Source organism: Salvelinus namaycush, chromosome 5 (assembly GCF_016432855.1).
Source record: "Salvelinus namaycush isolate Seneca chromosome 5, SaNama_1.0, whole genome shotgun sequence".
In the NCBI taxonomy this organism is placed as follows: Eukaryota; Metazoa; Chordata; class Actinopteri; order Salmoniformes; family Salmonidae; genus Salvelinus; species Salvelinus namaycush.
Genome location: NC_052311.1, coordinates 59,758,385 through 59,776,959, shown reverse-complemented (window position 1 = coordinate 59,776,959; position 18,575 = coordinate 59,758,385). Strand labels below are relative to the sequence as shown.

Sequence of the window (18,575 nt, the reverse complement as noted above, 5' to 3'; positions counted from 1 at the left end):
CGAGCAGTATGGCTGGTGGCATTGTCATGCTGGAGGAGGGAGGAGGATGTCTTCCCTGTAACGCACAGCGTTGGGATTGCCTGCAATGACAACAAGCTCAGTCTGATGATGCTGTGACACACTGCATCAGACCATGATGGACCCTCCACCTCCAAACCAATCCCGCTCCAGAGTACAGGCCTCGGTGTAACGCTCATTCCTTCGAGGATAAATGCAAATCCGACCATCACCCCCGGTGAAACAAAACCACGACTCGTCAGTGAAGAGCACTTTTTGCCAGTCCTGTCTGGTCCAGCGATGGTGGGTTTGTGCCCATAGGCAACATTGTTGCCTGTGATGTCTGGTGAGGACCTGCCTTACAACAGGCCTACAAGCCCTCAGTCCAGTCTCTCTCAGCCTATAGCGGACAGTCTGAGCACTGATGGGGGGATTGTGTGTTCCTGGTGTAACTCGGGCAGTTGTTGTTGCCATCCTGTACCTGTCCCGCAGGTGTGATGTTCGGATGCACCGATCCTGTGCAGGCGTTGTTAAACGTGGTCTGCCACTGCGAGGATGATCGGCTGTCGGTCACAGTACGGACATTGCAATTTATTGCCCTAGCCACATCTGCAGTCCTCATGCCTCCTTGCAGCATGCCTAAGGCACATTCACTCAGATGAGCAGGGACCCTGGGCATCTTTCTTTTGGTGTTTTTCAGAGTCAGTAGAACGGCCTCTTTAGTGTCCTAAGTTTTCATAACTGTGACCTTAATTGCCTACCGTCTGTAAGCTGTTAGTGTCTTAACACTGTTCTACAGGTGCATTTTGAGTTCCAAATATCTCTAACGGTCGCCCCAGCGTGAGTTTTTTTATGCAAGTGATGTTAGAACGTTATCTCCATTCCAGAATGTATACAATGCATTCTGGATTTCACGTGATCGCCCGTCGTACCAAAGATGCTATAACAAAATGAGGTGAGTCAGGGTTCACTCATTTTGAGAACTTCAAGAAGTGAATGGTGGGATGTGAACGATGGTAGACGACACACCCCTTCAACATGCATACTATAAACAGACCAAACTCATCTTGTCTTTTATTATCTTTGTGGAAAAAAATTGGGCTGCGGGCTGAAACTAATCATCTGATTACTTTCGATTTCTAGAAAGTGTTTAACTCAACGGTGAGCTCACCTTTGATGTGATTAATTAGACATAGCAATTGCTATTAGCTAATTCATATTGTAGTTTATGTCAGCCGAGAGTTAGAAAATATGACCGCTTGTGTTGCGTCAATCTTTCCTCAGTTAGCGCGAGGACAAATGTAGCCTACATTTTTCCGGTTAGGATGATTGTGTTATGCTATAGATACTTCTGTGAATATCTGAACATTGCATCCAAAAATAAACTGCTCACATTCTGGACATAACTTTGTAAGGACAGTGTTTGTGTAAAAAGTTTCTGAAAAAAGTGTAGCCAGCTCAAATGCTGATTGTTACGTCATTTGAAACTGGCCGTTCTAAATGAGCGTTCTAATGACACGGGTGTGATGGTGCGTGTGAAAGGGTTTTAACTATATGTACATAGGGCAGCAGTACTGGGTGGTAGCCGGCTAGTGACAGTGTCTAAGGTTCAGGGCAGGGTACTGAGCAGAGGCCAGTTAACCCTCAAGGGAATATACTGCCCTACCAAGCAAAAAGACAGTAACTGCTTATAGTGTGGAACTGAGAAAAATGGCTTTTATTTACCTTGGTTTCACAGTAACTTTATGCAGTTACTGCTAACATGACCCCCATTTTCTCCAAAACACAATACAATAAAGGCAGGATACTTGTCCACATGATTAAGCATGTGTTTAATGAAGCAAAAATGACATTAACTCATTTTCGAACAAATTAGCAGTTACTGCCTTTTTGCTTGGTAGGGCAGAATAGTTAACTCGCCTCACTATCAGTCTGAGACAAAATATGGGAACTCCTGATGGCAAAAATAAAGAAATCATTTTACATGTGAGATGGGAATTAGATGTGAAATGTACACATTAGTGCCCTTATTCTCTGAAGGAGGGTGATTATCTGACAAGAACGAGCAAGAATTGGCAAACTATGCAAGTAATTGATTTGGATTTTAGACATTACAAGTATCATATCAAATGTTAACTTACTAGTGATAATAAAATGTTCCTTATACCTTCAGGTCCAGCACTGAGAGGAGGTGATGGGGATTGAAAAATTAACATGGCGTTTTCTTATTCATTGCATTTGGCTTGGAGGTAGGCTACAAATATAGATTCTGTATCCAGTAAAAAATATTGTATTTATTTATTTACTTATTTGCTGACAAGAAAATAGAAACAATGTGATTACAGCAGTGGCGGTCGGTGCCGTTTATGAGCATGGCCTTATTTCTATTACAGCATATTGGATGACTGTCATTCATATCCCATTCACCCAGTTCAATGTAACATCAATAGGTTGAGGCTACTACATGATGCTCAAATTTTCCCTGTACCCATCATGATGAAGGAACATTTACAACATAGGTGCACAGGTTGACAGAATTTTGAGTAATCAATCAAGGTGACAGACAGTGACACAGTCAGTACCACCTACCACTGCATTTAGCTGATCTGGAGTATAATCATTAGTCCAACAGTTGAAAACGAGTTTCTATTCGACCAATTCAGGTATGTTTATCCCCGTCAACAGAACCGGCACAATGAATACACACCTGATCACACAGTTCACGTCCATAGCAGCAACACACAAACAGCTCGTTGTATGTATAATTCCTTCTCACATCCATCTACGCGCTCTCCTTCTCTCACATTTTCCCTTCGCTTGTGGACTTCATTGCACAACACATCAGAGTACAGTGTGGAGTAGAGTGTACAGTTAGCAGCAAGCAGTTTATCAGTTACACAAGCGGGCCTTGGTGGCAATAAATTAATAAAACCAAAAGCTTACCTTGACTTGGAAGAGTTCCAGCGTTGGATAGCCATAGCCAGCCAGCTAACATGGCATCCCTTTCTGTTTGAGACGGTTGTTTGAGTAGGCTAAACTAGCTAGCTGCATTCCATTCTTATACTCAAATTCCTTGACATATGTCCAACACCTCTGACTAACATTTCTCCATCTGCTATTTGAGTGTGGGGAGTTGATACCTCGTCATGGACTGCTGAGGTGCCCAACTCAGTCTCCGGCCTGCAGGGCTCATGCATCGTGATTCCCTGCTCATTCAACTACCCAGAACCAAAGATAAAGCCCTCTGAATTCACTGGCATCTGGTTCAAAGACACTTATGAGGTTATCTACCACCCAGACAGCTCCAACGCCATCACAGACTACAGGCATCGTACAGAGCTGGTGGGAGACCTCAGACAGAAGAACTGCTCTCTCAGAATCGACCCCCTCCATCGCAGTGACGAAGGACCCTTTACTTTCAGGATTGAAATAAAAAACTATAACAAGGCTTCATACAAAGATGACAGAGTCTCCATTGCAGTGAGCAGTAAGTTCTCCAGGGAAAATTGACAAGGAGAACTTCAAATGTGTTAATTACAGTATCCTATTTACCCTAAAGTTAACATATTAGCTATAGCTTCTTGTTGATTATAATTGTAATGGTACAAAAAAGGACAGACCCAAGAATAAGTGCTACAACTGTTGTCATCTCTTTGTTGATTTCAGGCTCTCCAGACCCCCCCTCTCTGTCAGTGATGGAGGAGGTGAATGTGGGGGAGGAGGTATCTGCCTCCTGCTCTGTGTCTCACTCCTGCCCATCTGATCCCCCTCGCATCACCTGGAGCCACTCTGGAACACCCAGCATCCAATCACAGCAGCAGACCAAGGGCCAGTGGGAAGAGACATCAACCATGACCTTTAGATCCAGCATCGCTGATAACAACCAGCCTCTGGTCTGCACAGCAGCATACAGGGGAGGGATGACAGTGAGCAGCTCCAAGACGCTAAATGTCAAATGTAAGTGGACCACATCTGTGTTTTAACAACACTGTTTGGAAGATTTTCACTTTCACAATATTTCTGTGAATATGAGAAATGAAACTTCTTTGAAAAGGGTACTAAAACTTTGTCCGTACTTCCCTTTGGAAATTAAAATAGATTGAAATCATGTGGTTGATCCACTGAATCTGTCCTAAGATGTTTATTACATAGTAATATCATTCTTACTAATGATGTTATTCATAGATGCCCCAGTGGATGTGAAGGTTAAGGGAGTGTCCAGTGTGAAGGAGGGAGACTCTGTAGAACTGAGATGCTCCAGTGACAGTAACCCTGCTGCACACAGCTACCGCTGGCACAACAGCAGAGGGCGTCTGTCCACCACTGGACCCACACTCACACTGGAGAATGTGACCAGACTCACTGAAGCCCTCTACTGCACTGCCATCAACACAGAAGGTCAAGTCCCCTCCAGCCCTCTGAAGCTCAACATAGAGTGTAAGTAGATCCAGAGTTAGTTGATTCATCCACATGTTGTCACTAAGGGGCATGTCATGTCTGTGTATATAATATTAAGACAATACTCTTCAGGATGTAGCACTACATGTTCAGTTAAAACCAAACTGTTCATCATTCTCATCCCAGACCCCCCTGAGATCAAAGTGGACTCAGCCTGCACTTCAGACATCTCTATGGTAACATGTCTGTGCATTGTGGATTCAGAGCCCCCCAGCACTGTGGAGTGGTCTCTTCCAGCAGGACACCTGCCCAGTACCAGGGTGGAGATGCATGGGTCAGTTACCATGGTGACCCTACAGAGGGCACTAGGCTTCTCAGAGACCGTCCACTGCCATGCCAACAACACACAGGGCAATGCCACCTTGTCCTTCACTGTGCCCACAAATGGTAAGGGAAACCGTGGAGGGAAGTGTATCATTAATTAATTAATTAAACAAAGAATTATTTATATCATAAGGAATAGTATAGGTACATTTAATACATCATATTTATTTGTTTTTGGACAGATAAGATGTTCCTGCTGTACGTTTCAATTGGTATTACTGCATTTGTGGTGGTAGTAATAGTAATTCCCATGTCAGCTTGCCTATTGACTAAGAAGTGGTAAGTTACTATTTTATTTATTTTTGGAAGGAGTTAAGTAGATTTTTTTTTGATGGCTGTTTTGTTCTGTTTTGATAACTTGGCATTTTTCTCATCAGTGGGACGAGTCATAGTGACCAACCAGTAGCCAGTAAGCAGGATATGGATGCATCCAAGTCTGCTTCCTCAGATCCCTCAACATCAAGGTATTTTAATACAGGCAGTTCTATCTATCTTAACCTACAATCCTTGCTGAGTTGCTAAAGCCCATTAGCCTAAATTCAATCTTGTAGTGTCTTATCAAATGAAGAGAATGCATCTGAGAGTGGCCCTAACTCTATCCACAGGAAAGAGCAGAAAGACACCAGCAGTGAAACCCACGCAAACTACTACACCAACGATCACCTATATGGCAACATGGAGGTACTGTATGTACTGCAGTGAATTACACCATGACATTCTGTAACGTCCTGACCAGAGTTCTTATGTGTTTTGCTTGTTTAGTGTTGGTCAGGACGTGAGCTGGGTGGGAATTCTATGTTGTGTGTCTAGTTCGTCTGTTTCTGTGTTCAGCCTAATATGGTTCTCAATCAGAGACAGCTGTCAATCGTTGTCCCTGATTGAGAATCATATATAGGTGGCTTGTTTTGTGTTGGGGATTGTGGGTGGTTGTTTCCTGTCTTTGTGTTTTGTCTGCACCAGCTAGGACTGTGACGGTTAGTTCGTTTGTTATTTTGTATAGTGTCTATGTCTAACGTTAGTAGCTTGTGTATTGCACTTTTGTTTGTAGCTTCACGGTCGTTTGTTGTTTTGTATTAGTTTGTCAGTATCTTGTCTTTGTGTTAATTAAATTCATGGAAAATTACCACGCTGCACATTGGTCCTCCGATCCTTCTCCTCTCCTCGTCCGAGGAGGAGGAAGAGCTAGACTGCCGTTACAGAACCACCCACCAAACTCGGACCAAGCAGCGTGAGTACGAGCAGCAGCGGCCCACTACACAGGAATCCTGGACATGGGAGGAAATTCTGGAGGGTAAAGGACACTGGGCTCACATTGGAGAATATCGCCGCTCTCGGGAAAAGATGGAGGCAGCTAAAGCCCAGGAGCGGTGGTATGAGGCGGCAGCACGGAAGCGTGGCTGGAAGCCCGTGAAGAAACCCCAAAAATGTATTGGGAGGGGGCTAAAGGGTAGTGTGGCGAAGGTAGGTAGGAAACCTGCGCCCACTTCCCATGCTTACCGTGGAGAGCGGGAGTACTGGCAGCCACCGTGTTATGCGTAAGAGCGCACGGTGTCTCCTGTACGTGTGCATAGCCCGGTGCGGGTTATTCCACCTCCCCGTACTGGGCGGGCTAGAATGAGCATTGAGCCAAGTGCCATGAAGCCGGCTCTACATATCTGGCCTCCAGTACGTCTCCTCGGGCCGGTGTACATGGCACCAACCTTACGCATGGTGTCCCCGGTTCGCCAACACAGCCCAGTGCGGGTTATTCCACCTCCCCGCACTGGACGGGCTACGGGGAGCATTCAACCAGGTAAGGTTGGGCAGGCTCGGTGCTCAAGGGAGCCAGTACGCCTGCACGGTCCGGTATATCCGGCGCCACCTTCCCGCCCCAGCCCAGTACCTCCAGTTCCAGCACCCCGCACTCGCCTTATGGTGCGTGGCCCCAGCCCAGTACCACCAGTGCCTACACCACGCACCAGGCTTCCAGTGCGTCTCCAGAGCCCTGTACGCACTGTTCCTTCTCCCCGCACTCGCCCTGAGGTGCGTGCCCTCAGCCCGGTACAACCAGTGCCGGTACCACGCACCAGGCCTATAGTGCGCTTTGAGAGTCCAGTGTGCCCTGTTCCTGCTCCCCGCACTAGCCTTGAGGTGCGTGTCTCCAGTCCGGTACCACCAGTTCCGGCACCACGCACCAGGCCTACTGTGCGCCTCAGCAGGTCAGAGTCGGCCGTCTGCCCAACGCCGCCTGCACTGCTCGTCTGCCCAGCGCCGTCTGAGCTGCCTGCCTGCCCAGCGCCGTCTGAGCCATCCGTCTGCCCAGCGCCGTCTGAGCCATCCGTCTGCCCAGCGCCGTCTGAGCCATCTGTCTGCCCAGCGCCGTCTGAGCCATCTGTCTGCCCAGCGCCGTCTGAGCCATCTGTCTGCCCAGCGCCGTCTGAGCCATCTGTCTGCCCAGCGCCGTCTGAGCCATCTGTCTTCCCAGCGCCGTCTGAGCCATCTGTCTACCCAGCGCCGTCTGAGCTGCCTGCCTGCCCAGCGCCGTCTGAGCCATCCGTCTGCCCAGCGCCGTCTGAGCCATCCGTCTGCCCAGCGCCGTCTGAGCCATCCGTCTGCCCAGCGCCGTCTGAGCCATCTGTCTGCCCAGCGCCGTCTGAGCCATCTGTCTGCCCAGCGCCGTCTGAGCCATCCGTCTGCCCAGCGCCGTCTGAGCCATCTGTCTGCCCAGCGCCGTCTGAGCCATCTGTCTGCCCAGCGCCGTCTGAGCCATCTGTCTTCCCAGCACCGTCTGAGCCATCCGTCTGCCCAGCGCCGTCTGAGCCATCTGTCTGCCCAGCGCCGTCTGAGCCATCTGTCTGCCCAGCGCCGTCTGAGCCATCTGTCTGCCCAGCGCCGTCTGAGCCATCTGTCTGCCCAGCGCCGTCTGAGCCATCTGTCTGCCCAGCGCCGTCTGAGCCATCTGTCTGCCCAGCGCCGTCTGAGCCATCTGTCTTCCCAGCGCCGTCTGAGCCATCTGTCTGCCCAGCGCCATCTGAGCCATCTGTCTGCCCAGCGCCATTAGAGCCGCCCGTCTGCCACGAGCCATTAGAGCCGCCCGTCTGTCCCGAGCCATTAGAGCCGTCCGTCAGTCAGGAGCCGCTAGAGCCGTCCGTCAGTCAGGAGCCGCTAGAGCCGTCCGTCAGTCAGGAGCCGCCAGAGCCGTCCGTCAGTCAGGAGCCGCCAGAGCCGCCAGCCAGTCAGGAGCCGCCAGAGCCGCCAGCCAGTCAGGAGCTGCCCTCCAGTCAAGAGCTGCCCTCCAGTCATGAGCTGCCCTCCAGTCATGAGCTGCCCTCCAGTCATGAGCTGCCCTACAGTCCGGAGCTGCCCTACAGTCCGGAGCTGCCAGTAGTCCAGAGTTGTCCCTCTGTCCTAAGCTACCTCTCTGTCCGGAGCTACCTCTCTGTCCTGAGCTACCTCTCTGTCCTGAGCTACCTCTCTGTTCTGAGCTACCTCTCTGTCCTGAGCTACCTCTCTGTCCTGAGTTGTCTCCTCTATTTAGGAGGGACCTTTGGGAAGGTTCCTAGACCAGGGTCGGGGGCGAGGGTCGCCACTCAAAGGACGCTAAGGAGGGGGATAAAGACAATGGTGGAGTGGTGTCCTCGTCCACCGCCGGAGCCGCCACCGCGGACAGATGCCCACCCAGACCCTCCCCTTGAGTTTTAGGGGTGCGTTCGGAGTCCGCACCTCAGGGGGGGGGGGGGGGGGGTACTGTAACGTCCTGACCAGAGTTCTTATGTGTTTTGCTTGTTTAGTGTTGGTCAGGACGTGAGCTGGGTGGGAATTCTATGCTGTGTGTCTAGTTCGTCTGTTTCTGTGTTCAGCCTAATATGGTTCTCAATCAGAGACAGCTGTCAATCGTTGTCCCTGATTGAGAATCATATATAGGTGGCTTGTTTTGTGTTTGGGATTGTGGGTGGTTGTTTCCTGTCTTTGTGTTTTGTCTGCACCAGCTAGGACTGTGACGGTTAGTTAGTTTGTTATTTTGTATAGTGTCTATGTCTAACGTTAGTAGCTTGTGTATTGCACTTTTGTTTGTAGCTTCACGGTCGTTTGTTGTTTTGTATTAGTTTGTCAGTATCTTGTCTTTGTGTTAATTAAATTCATGGAAAATTACCACGCTGCACATTGGTCCTCCGATCCTTCTCTCCTCTCCTCGTCCGGGGAGGAGGAAGAGCTAGACTGCCGTTACACATTCAGGGGGGTCTCTATTGAGTGCACTCGCTTGCCCATACATCATTTATTTCAATTAAAAATAAATACGTAATTTAAACAGTAAAAATGTATTACCTTTCAATGTGGCATGAACACAACCAGTCATTATATTTTCATCTGATTGTCAAACAAATCACTTCAAAAAGTAAGCTACCTCTGCATGTTGGTCTACTCCAAAATAATTATAGCATCCAAACTGTAGTCTCTAATCGCCCCGTTTGATAAATGGAAATAAACATCTCTTATAAAACACCAAAAAGTTATGCCAATGACATTCAGTGATTGCCATTGATAAGGCCTACATTAATTGAAAAATGGGATGGTCACCCTAACATCAGTTGCGAACAGTGCCGTTTAAGATGAGGGAGGACGATTTCTATTTATTTTTATGAGCATGGTCTTATTTCTATTACAGCGTATTGGATGACTGTCATTCATATTCCATTCACCCAGCTCAATGTAACATCGATAGGTTTAGGCTACTACATGATATACAAATTTCCCTATTCCCATCATGAGATTGCTACAACCTAGCCTATGAACGAAAGTTTACAACGTAGCTGCACAGGTCGAGAGAAAAATGTGAGTAATCAAGTTGACAGACATTGACACATGCAATACCGCCTTGCACACTTGCTTGTATTTAGCTGATCTAGGGTATAATCATTAGTACAACAGTTGCAAATGAGTGTTTCTATTGGACAAATTCAGTTATGTTTATTCCTGTTTCATTCCATTTGCTTCCATTTAAGAAATGTTTTTCAACATTACGGACAGAATGAATACACCCCTGATCACCGCAAACACAGTTCACTTTCATAGCAGCCAAATACAAACAGCATGATCATTTGCTCATTATATAATTCCTTCTTGCATCTAAGCACTCTCCTCCTTTCACCCTTTACATTCGCTTGTGGACTTCAATGCACAATACAACAGCTGTGTGTGACCAGGTGAAAAAACCTTTCCATGCCAAACCTTGATACCATAACCGCTACACACAGCCAACATCGTTGTCACCATATTAGCTAACATCATAGTCAACATAGCTAACATTAGCTACTAGAACTAACATGTTAATAAACCCGCAACAATCATGCAGTACAGTGTAAAGCAAGCAGTTTGGCAGTTACACCGTCGGGCCCCGGTGGCAATAAATTAATAAAACCAAAAGCTTACCTTGACTTTGAAGAGTTCTAGTGTTGGATAGCCATAGCCAGCTGGCTAACATAGCATCCCTCTCTGTTTGAGCCAGGTGTTTGAATAGGCTAAACTAGCTAGCTGCATTCACAAGCTAGGGAAGTGAAAGTGAAAAAAAATACAATGAAATATATTTAGCTCGCTCTCTCTAATTCATTTTTGAAGAAATTAATTTGTTCAAAACTGTTCAACTATTATCTTTCTCTTTCTTTGAGTCAACTACTCACCACATTTTGTGCACTGCAGTGCTAGCTAGCTAGCTGTAACTTATGCTTTCAGTACTAGATTCATTCTCTGATCCTTTGATTGGGTGGACAACATGTCAGTTCATACTGCAAGAGCTCTGATAGATTGGAGGACATTCTCCAGAAGCTGTCATAATTACTGTGTAAGTCTATGGAAGGGGGTGAGAACCATGCGCCTCTTAGGTTTTGTATTGAAGTCAATGTACCCAGAGGCGGACGGAAACTAGCTGTCCTCCGGCTACACCATTGTTCTCCCCTAGCGAGTGCTGTTGAGGCTACTGTAGACCTTCACAGAAAAATAGTTTTTTTAAATAAATGATTTGGTGACGTGGATATATTTAGTATAGTTTTATCTATTATTGTTTCACAATTTTATTTTTATGAAATTCACTGAGGAGGATCGTCCTCCCCTTCCTCCTCTGAGGAGCTTCCACTGCCTAACATACAAAGTCAATTTACTAGACTAGGTTACAATGTGTATTACCATGAACTTCAAATAGGCCTACCGGTAGCCAGTGAGGTAGTGGTAAAAAACATACGTGGGTAAACTCTGATTGCCGGTCGGGGTAAAAATAAATATTGTTAACACTCCCTATACTTTAAATGAATTTCTCTGAAAAAGGTGGGTAAACAGAGTTTACTTGCGTTTAGCCTCCACTAGGCTGACACCACTGCCGGTAGCCAACCCTCTCAGTCTCTCAGTCAAGACTATTTTACACACATATTCAAACACACGCAGAACAGGTAGCCTTCATTCAATATAATTGAATCAAAACAGGTTTTACACCCTAGTTCATGAGTTGTCCATAATTCATGAGTTAATGCTTGGAGTGTTGAATTAGAACATTGAACTTAAACACTGTACAAATCATGGATCTTGGAGATCTCGGAAAATGCACTGTAAGTGTAACTATGCATTCATAACATTTCATTATGTTTCGCCGTGAAAACACTTTAAGGGCACACAAATCCAAAATAATGTTTGTCCTATGCCATTGCAAAATCGAATGCTTCTAACCGAACGTTAACCTCTTCTAACTGAAAGAGTCACCTTATAGGCCTACTGTCATTAAAGTATAGCCTACTTGACTTTTGTTGCATTTAGGGGAGCTCATGTCTCATTCAGGGGAGCTGAGCCTCCCCTGGCTCCCCCATAATTCACACCTTTACTGTAGGCCTACTGCATATGTTTACAGCTACTGTAAAGATCTGAGAAGAACTTTGCTCTAAATAAAAAGGATTAAGATAACAATAGAGGTGTTGTTGTTGATGATGATGATATCTCTGATCTGGTTTCCTGTAGGCTGAAGAGGATGGCGACCCATACGAATGTGTCGGTGAAGACGATGCAGTCTATGGTAACATTTGAACACAACAGGAAGCATGTGGGAGTCAGCTGGCTCAGAGGCCATTGTACTCATTCTGTCAAAGGTTCCAGTAAAATATTTACATTTTAACCCAATGTAGCACAGCAGCCGACTGCTTATTTGTTAGCTTTATTGTTCTTATGGCTAAAGAATATAGTACATTCTTATTTGTGTTGTGGCTTGTGTTATGGCTTTCACAAGGCTTTTGTTTGTATCTATGGCTTGGGTGAATCAGAATGAACCTGATATGAATGGCTATACAGGTATAATTATTGGGAAGTGTATATACAGTATATTATTGTTTTTGTGTTGCTCCTTTCAACTGCAATCTACTTATGTGTAACTGATACTCAGGTCAGCACAGTGCTTCTGTGGTCCCCTTGAATGTACAGAGAGATACAGTATAGTGTCATTTGTCAAAACAGGCCATATTGAGATATACTGTATGTACTTGAGATGGAGAATACAACGATTATAAAGTAAAGTACCTTGAACATCTTCTCCAGATCAGATTGAATATGAACATGTGTAAATTTTCAACAACAACAGTGATCAAATGAAAAATATATGTGTTTCATTGCATTTTAATATAGTCTGTAATGTTTGTTTCTGAATCTCCCAATCTACTACTGAGTTATTTTTCATCCTTTATGTTCTTACTGGGACACTCTGATCCACATTGATCTAATGTGTGGGAAAAACAAACATCTATTGTTATCATAAATCAACTTCAAGTACTCAAAGAATGTAAATGTCAAGCAGAAGTAATTATTAGTCACCAATGAGCTGCTGTCTCCACTTGTCTTCCTCTTCTCAGGGGTCTTCACTGGTTATCACAGCCACAAAGTCCTAAACCCCACCTATATCTACAAATTATCTCGTTAAAATCTGCTTTTAAACCTAACTCTAACCTTAGATGAAAAATAAAACACATTTTTGTTTTCATAGATTATAAGGATATAGTCCGTTGACTTTGTGGCTGTGTTATCTAGTTGAAACTCTTCTCAAGTCGTGGTGGCCTCTGTAAATCAACACATCTCATCCTGTTGGTTCATAGAAGGTATTACATCATATGTTTATGTGAAATGGATTGAGTATTGATGAGCAAGAGAAGTAGAGGACTAAAATGTGAACAAACTTAATGCAGCACCAGTTCTGTCTGGTCTGCTCTAGATTTACATCAAAGATTATCAGGACGATGTTGTTGTAGATTTGGATCACAATAAATGGTGTTGCAGTAAAAGCCCATCTAGAGAATCTATCCCAAAGTGATCCCCTATAGTTATATACTCTGAGTACAAACAGTCTAAACCATCTACCATATAAACAATACACAGGGGGAATGTTGCTTATTTTGTTGTTTTTTTACAATACATTCTGGAACTTTGAGGGTTTATGACACAGCCCCACTAGTAATTTAATAGGATCTCTATGGCGATTCTGATCCAACATTTAATACATACATTGTTATGCCCCTGAGAGGATGGAAGTTCAATATGTAGCTAGATGTAGAAGGCTAATGTTAACTAGGTAACGTGTCCCATGAATGGAAGTTAAGCCAGCAAGCAAGCATTTCTGCCAGGTAGCCTAGGACCACAAAAAAAAGCGTGTACTGTATGACAGAGTGATAGATCGTTTCGTCAACATGAAAGAGAGGAGGATGGTTTGGCGTTTCTCTACAAGGAGGGTCAGTCAACATGAAAGAGAGGAGGATGGTTTGGCGTTTCTCTACAAGGAGGGTCAGTCAACATGAAAGAGAGGAGGATGGTTTGGCGTTTCTCTACAAGGAGGGTCAGTCAACATGTTTTTCTACTTGCACGAACATGCGCACACACACGCACACAGAAATCAGAACCATGGACATCATATTCTTCCCAAGTGATTTTACCCACACCTGACAGCAATGTCTTTAGGTCAGGACAACTATACACTTGTCTTTACTCTATTTAAATACATACATTTTGCAGTATTACAATTATATTTTACACACTGTCAATTTTGTTTCACCTCATTTATTTGAGTTGGAATTTCCCAAACCACTCCACTCTGCACATGGAAGTCAGGCTTTCCTCTTTACCATATGACTACAGTACCCAGAATATGAATATATCAGATATTTTACATAGACAGAACATGAGAGGTACCAAGGGGTGGTATGAAAATAGACCTACACAAGGCCTTTGGTCTGATTCTCTACTGTTGTCTCCATAGAGTGTACTCTCTCACTCCCCAAGAATACATAGAATAATGAAGACACATCCTGTGTAGGCTAATACATGCAACACACAGCCACTGAAAGATGAAAATAGGACACCCATAGGGGTTTTGATATTGAAAGCGTCGGAGGGTCAGCTACACTAAGGAATACAATAAAGTGTTACAGCATTTGTGTTCAGCACATTCTTTGCTTGTAATCTGTTAATTACTCACTGTAACATTTGACACTTTATCATTTTAATGGTATTGTTTAGTTGATGCATTCAGACACTATAACCACTATCTACTGTATGTATGAGGTCCTACAGCTACCCCACTTGTTACTTCCTGACTGAGTCACTGCTCAACTTGATTAGAAAAGCCATACATGACAAGCGAGGGTGGGGCGCTCTATGTTGAACCAACACTTTCTCACTATACACATGTCTACTGGAAGACCATTCATTGTTATAAAGTAAAGACTATTTAAATAATTGTGTTAGAGAATGATATACTGTGTGCAGCATTTTTGCTTGGAACTGTTACTGTATTTAGAATTGGGCGTGACTAGTGATCTTTATCAATATTAAGGGATAGATTAGTGAAATATGTCTACCTAGTCACAGCCAATTCCTATTAAATTACTAGAGTGGCTATGTTATAAACCCTCAAAGTTCCTGAATGTATGAAAATGCCAGCCATTTTGGTCAGGGAGAAATCCAAACCAGTGAAATTGGAATGAGTAGCAGTAGAGGCAAAGGTGATGCATTTCCTGCTTTTACTTATGCAGGGAAATAAAAGTAAGGCATGTGATGTATCACTTGGCGATTTTAGCAAGTACATCTTGGTTGGGCAAACAAACACAAACATTTGGGAGATGAATGTCAGCAAAGCCACTACACAACACTAAACAATACATTAATTGCACTATAACAATGACAAACGGTGCCCACAAACTGGGCCTACATAAAGCTGTCCCAACAGCAGAGTCCCAAAGCAGTTCCAACACCTTACCACCGCTACACTTGGCTGTCAGCGGAGCCTTGTCTGGCAGCGAAGCAGTTTGGCTTTGTAGTCATGTTACCTGATGAAATTTCTGTCAATATGATATTTTTGCCATTGAATGCACATTCAAATGTTATAAGTCAACACTGCAGAGCTCTCCCTGTCCTCTGCCGTGCCCTGATTGTAATACTGCTGGTTATATCTGGAAATGTGCATGTACCACCTGGCCCCTCTCCCGTTGCTAGCCCCAATTCTGATTTGTGCTCTGATATCTGCTTCACTGATTTCTGCTCTCGTAAAAGCCTGGGTTTTCTGCAGGTTAACACTTGAAGCGTATTACCTAAAATGTATCAATTGAAAGTGTGGGTTCACAGCTCCAATCCAGATGTGTTGGTCATTACTGAGACGTGGTTAAGAAGGAGTGTTTTGAACACTGATGTTAACCTGTCTGGCTATAACCTTTTTCGGCAAGACAGATCTTTCAAAGGTGGTGGAGTGGCAATCTTTACCAAGGAACACCTACAGTGCTTGGTTGTCTCCACCAGGTCTGTCCCCAAACAATTTGATTTGCTGGTTTTACGCATTAAAGTTTGAAATAACTCTTTGTTGACTGTTGCTGGGTGTTATTGGCCACCATCAGCACCGGCCTGTACCCTAAATGCCCTAAGCTCTCTCCTGGCCCCTTACACTAAGTCTGAATTTGTCCTGCTAGGGGACTTAAACTGGGACATGCTTAAACCACCTGACCAAGTCCTAATTCAATGGGACTCCCTAAATCTTTCTCAAAATTTTACCAATCCCACAAGATATGACTCCAAACACCCAGAAAAGGCTACTCTCCTAGATGTTATCCTTACAAATGATCCTGAAAGGTATCAGTCTGGTGCTTTTCTGTAATGACCTTAGTGATCACTGTTTTACAGCCTGTGTTCGTAATGGCTGCTCAGTGAAACGACCTGTCCTGATTTGTCATAGACGCTTGCTAAAACAAAAATTATGAGCAAGCCTTCCTTCATGACCTGGCCTCTGTAAATTGGTATTAAATCAGCTTTGACGCTTTTTACATCTTTTTTTATATTTTCAGTGTCACGTCCTGACCATAGTTGTTATGTGTTTTGCTTGTTTAGTGTTGGTCAGGACGTGAGCTGGGTGGGAATTCTATGTTGTGTGTCTAGTTAGTCTGTTTCTGTGTCCAGCCTAATATGGTTCTCAATCAGAGACAGCTGTCACTCGTTGTCCCTGATTGAGAATCATATATAGGTGGCTTGTTTTGTGTTGGGGATTGTGGGTGGTTGTTTCCTGTCTCTGTGTTTGTGTTCTGCACCAGATAGGTCTGTATCGGTTTGCCACTTTTGTTATTTTGTATTTGTTTAGTGTTCACAGTAGTTTTGTTAATTAAACATGTTGAGCACTGGCTACGCTGCGTGTTGGTCCGATCCCTGTTTCACCCCCTCTTCTAGTGAAGAGAGGGAAGGCCGCCGTTACAGAACCACCCACCAATCTCGGACCAAGCAGCGTAGCAACGGGCAGCAGCGGCAGTAGCAGCAGCGGGACCAGGAGAAATGGACTTGGGAGGACGTATTGGACGGAAAGGGTTGCTACACATGGGAGGAGATCCTGGCTGGTAAGGATCGCCTTCCATGGGAACAGGTGGAGGCAGCTAGGAGAGCGAAAGCAGCTGAGAAGGGGAACCGGTGTTATGAGGGAACATGGCTGGCCCTGAAGCCCGAGAAGAAATCCCAAACATTTCTTGGGGGGGGGGCTAAAGGGTAGTGTGGCGAAGTCAGGTAGGAGACCTGCGCCCACTTCCCATGCTTACCGTGGAGAGCGGGAGTACGGGCAGACACCGTGTTATGCGGAAGAGCGCACGGTGTCTCCGGTACGTGTGCATAGCCCGGTGCGGGTTATTCCACCTCCCCGCACTGGCCGGGCTAGAGTGAGCATTGAGCCAAGTGCCATGAAGCCGGCTCTACATATCTGGCCTCCAGTACGTCTCCTCGGGCCGGTGTACATGGCACCAACCTTACGCATGGTGTCCCCGGTTCGCCAACACAGCCCAGTGCGGGTTATTCCACCTCCCCGCACTGGACGGGCTACGGGGAGCATTCAACCAGGTAAGGTTGGGCAGGCTCGGTGCTCAAGGGAGCCAGTACGCCTGCACGGTCCGGTATATCCGGCGCCACCTTCCCGCCCCAGCCCATTTCCTCCAGTTCCAGCACCCCGCACTCGTCTTATGGTGCGTGGACCCAGCCCAGTACCACCAGTGCCTACACCACGCACCAGGCTTCCAGTGCGTCTCCAGAGGCCTGTTCCTCCTCCACGCACTCTCCCTATGGTGCGTGTCTCCAGCCCAGTACCTCCAGTTCCGGCACCACGCACCAAGCCTCCTGTGCGTCTCCAGAGCCCTGTACGCACTGTTCCTTCTCCCCGCACTCGCCCTGAGGTGCGTGCCCTCAGCCCGGTACCTCCAGTTCCGGTACCACGCACCAGGCCTATAGTGCGCCTCTAGAGTCCAGTGTGCCCTGTTCCTGTTCCCCGCACTAGCCTTGAGGTGCGTGTCTCCAGTCCGGTACCACCAGTTCCGGCACCACGCACCAGGCCTACTGTGCGCCTCAGCAGGTCAGAGTCGGCCGTCTGCCCAACGCCGCCTGCACTGCTTGTCTGCCCAGCACCGTCTGTACTGCCTGCCTGCCCAACGCCGCCTGCACTGCTCGTCTGCCCAGCGCCGTCTGAGCTGCTGCACTGCTCGTCTGCCCAGCGCCGTCTGAGCTGCCTGCCTGCCCAGCACCATCTGAGCCATCCGTCTGCCCAGCGCCATCCGTCTGCCCAGCCAGTCAGGAGCTGCCAGAGCCGCCAGCCAGTCAGGAGCTGCCAGAGCCGCCAGCCAGTCAGGAGCTGCCAGAGCCGCCAGCCAGTCAGGAGCTGCCAGAGCCGCCAGCCAGTCAGGAGCTGCCAGAGCCGCCAGCCAGTCAGGAGCTGCCAGAGCCGCCAGCCAGTCAGGAGCTGCCCTTCAGTCAGGAGCTGCCCTTCAGTCATGAGCTGCCCTTCAGTCATGAGCTGCCCTCCAGTCGTGAGCTGCCCTCCAGTCGTGAGCTGCCCTCCAGTCGTGAGCTGCCCTCCAGTCGTGAGCTGCCCTCCAGTCATGAGCTGCCCTCCAGTCATGAGCTGCCCTCCAGTCATGAGCTGCCCTCCAGTCATGAGCTGCCCTCCAGTCCAGAGCTGCCTCTCTGTCCGGAGCTGCCTCTCTGTCCTGAGCTACCTCTCTGTCCTGAGCTACCTCTCTGTCCTGAGCTACCTCTCTGTCCTGAGCTGTCTCCTAAATCATGTGGGGGCCTTGGGGAGGATTCCTAGGCCAAGGTCGGGGGCGAGGGTCGCCACTCAAAGGACGCTAAGGAGGGGGACAAAGACAGTGGTGGAGTGGTGTCCACCGCCGGAGCCGCCACCGCGGACAGATGCCCACCCAGACCCTCACCTTGAGTTTTAGGGGTGCGTTCGGAGTCCGCACATCATGGGGTGGGGTTCTGTCACGTCCTGACCATAGTTCTTATGTGTT

The 18,575-nt window shown here is 46.7% G+C and overlaps 1 protein-coding gene across 1 annotated transcript; it reads left to right on the top strand.

Annotated features, from left to right (window-relative positions):
- The first annotated feature begins 1,086 nt into the window (after nucleotides 1-1,086).
- LOC120048561 (B-cell receptor CD22-like) lies at nucleotides 1,087-12,403 on the top strand. Its single transcript, XM_038994644.1, has 10 exons — nucleotides 1,087-1,158; nucleotides 2,171-2,246; nucleotides 3,122-3,484; nucleotides 3,664-3,954; nucleotides 4,183-4,434; nucleotides 4,582-4,842; nucleotides 4,962-5,058; nucleotides 5,157-5,243; nucleotides 5,385-5,460; nucleotides 11,758-12,403. Exons 2-10 carry the CDS (start codon nucleotides 2,192-2,194, stop codon nucleotides 11,821-11,823), a joined length of 1,548 nt encoding a protein of 515 aa, XP_038850572.1. The 5' UTR covers nucleotides 1,087-1,158; nucleotides 2,171-2,191; the 3' UTR covers nucleotides 11,824-12,403.
- The last annotated feature ends 6,172 nt before the right edge of the window (nucleotides 12,404-18,575 follow it).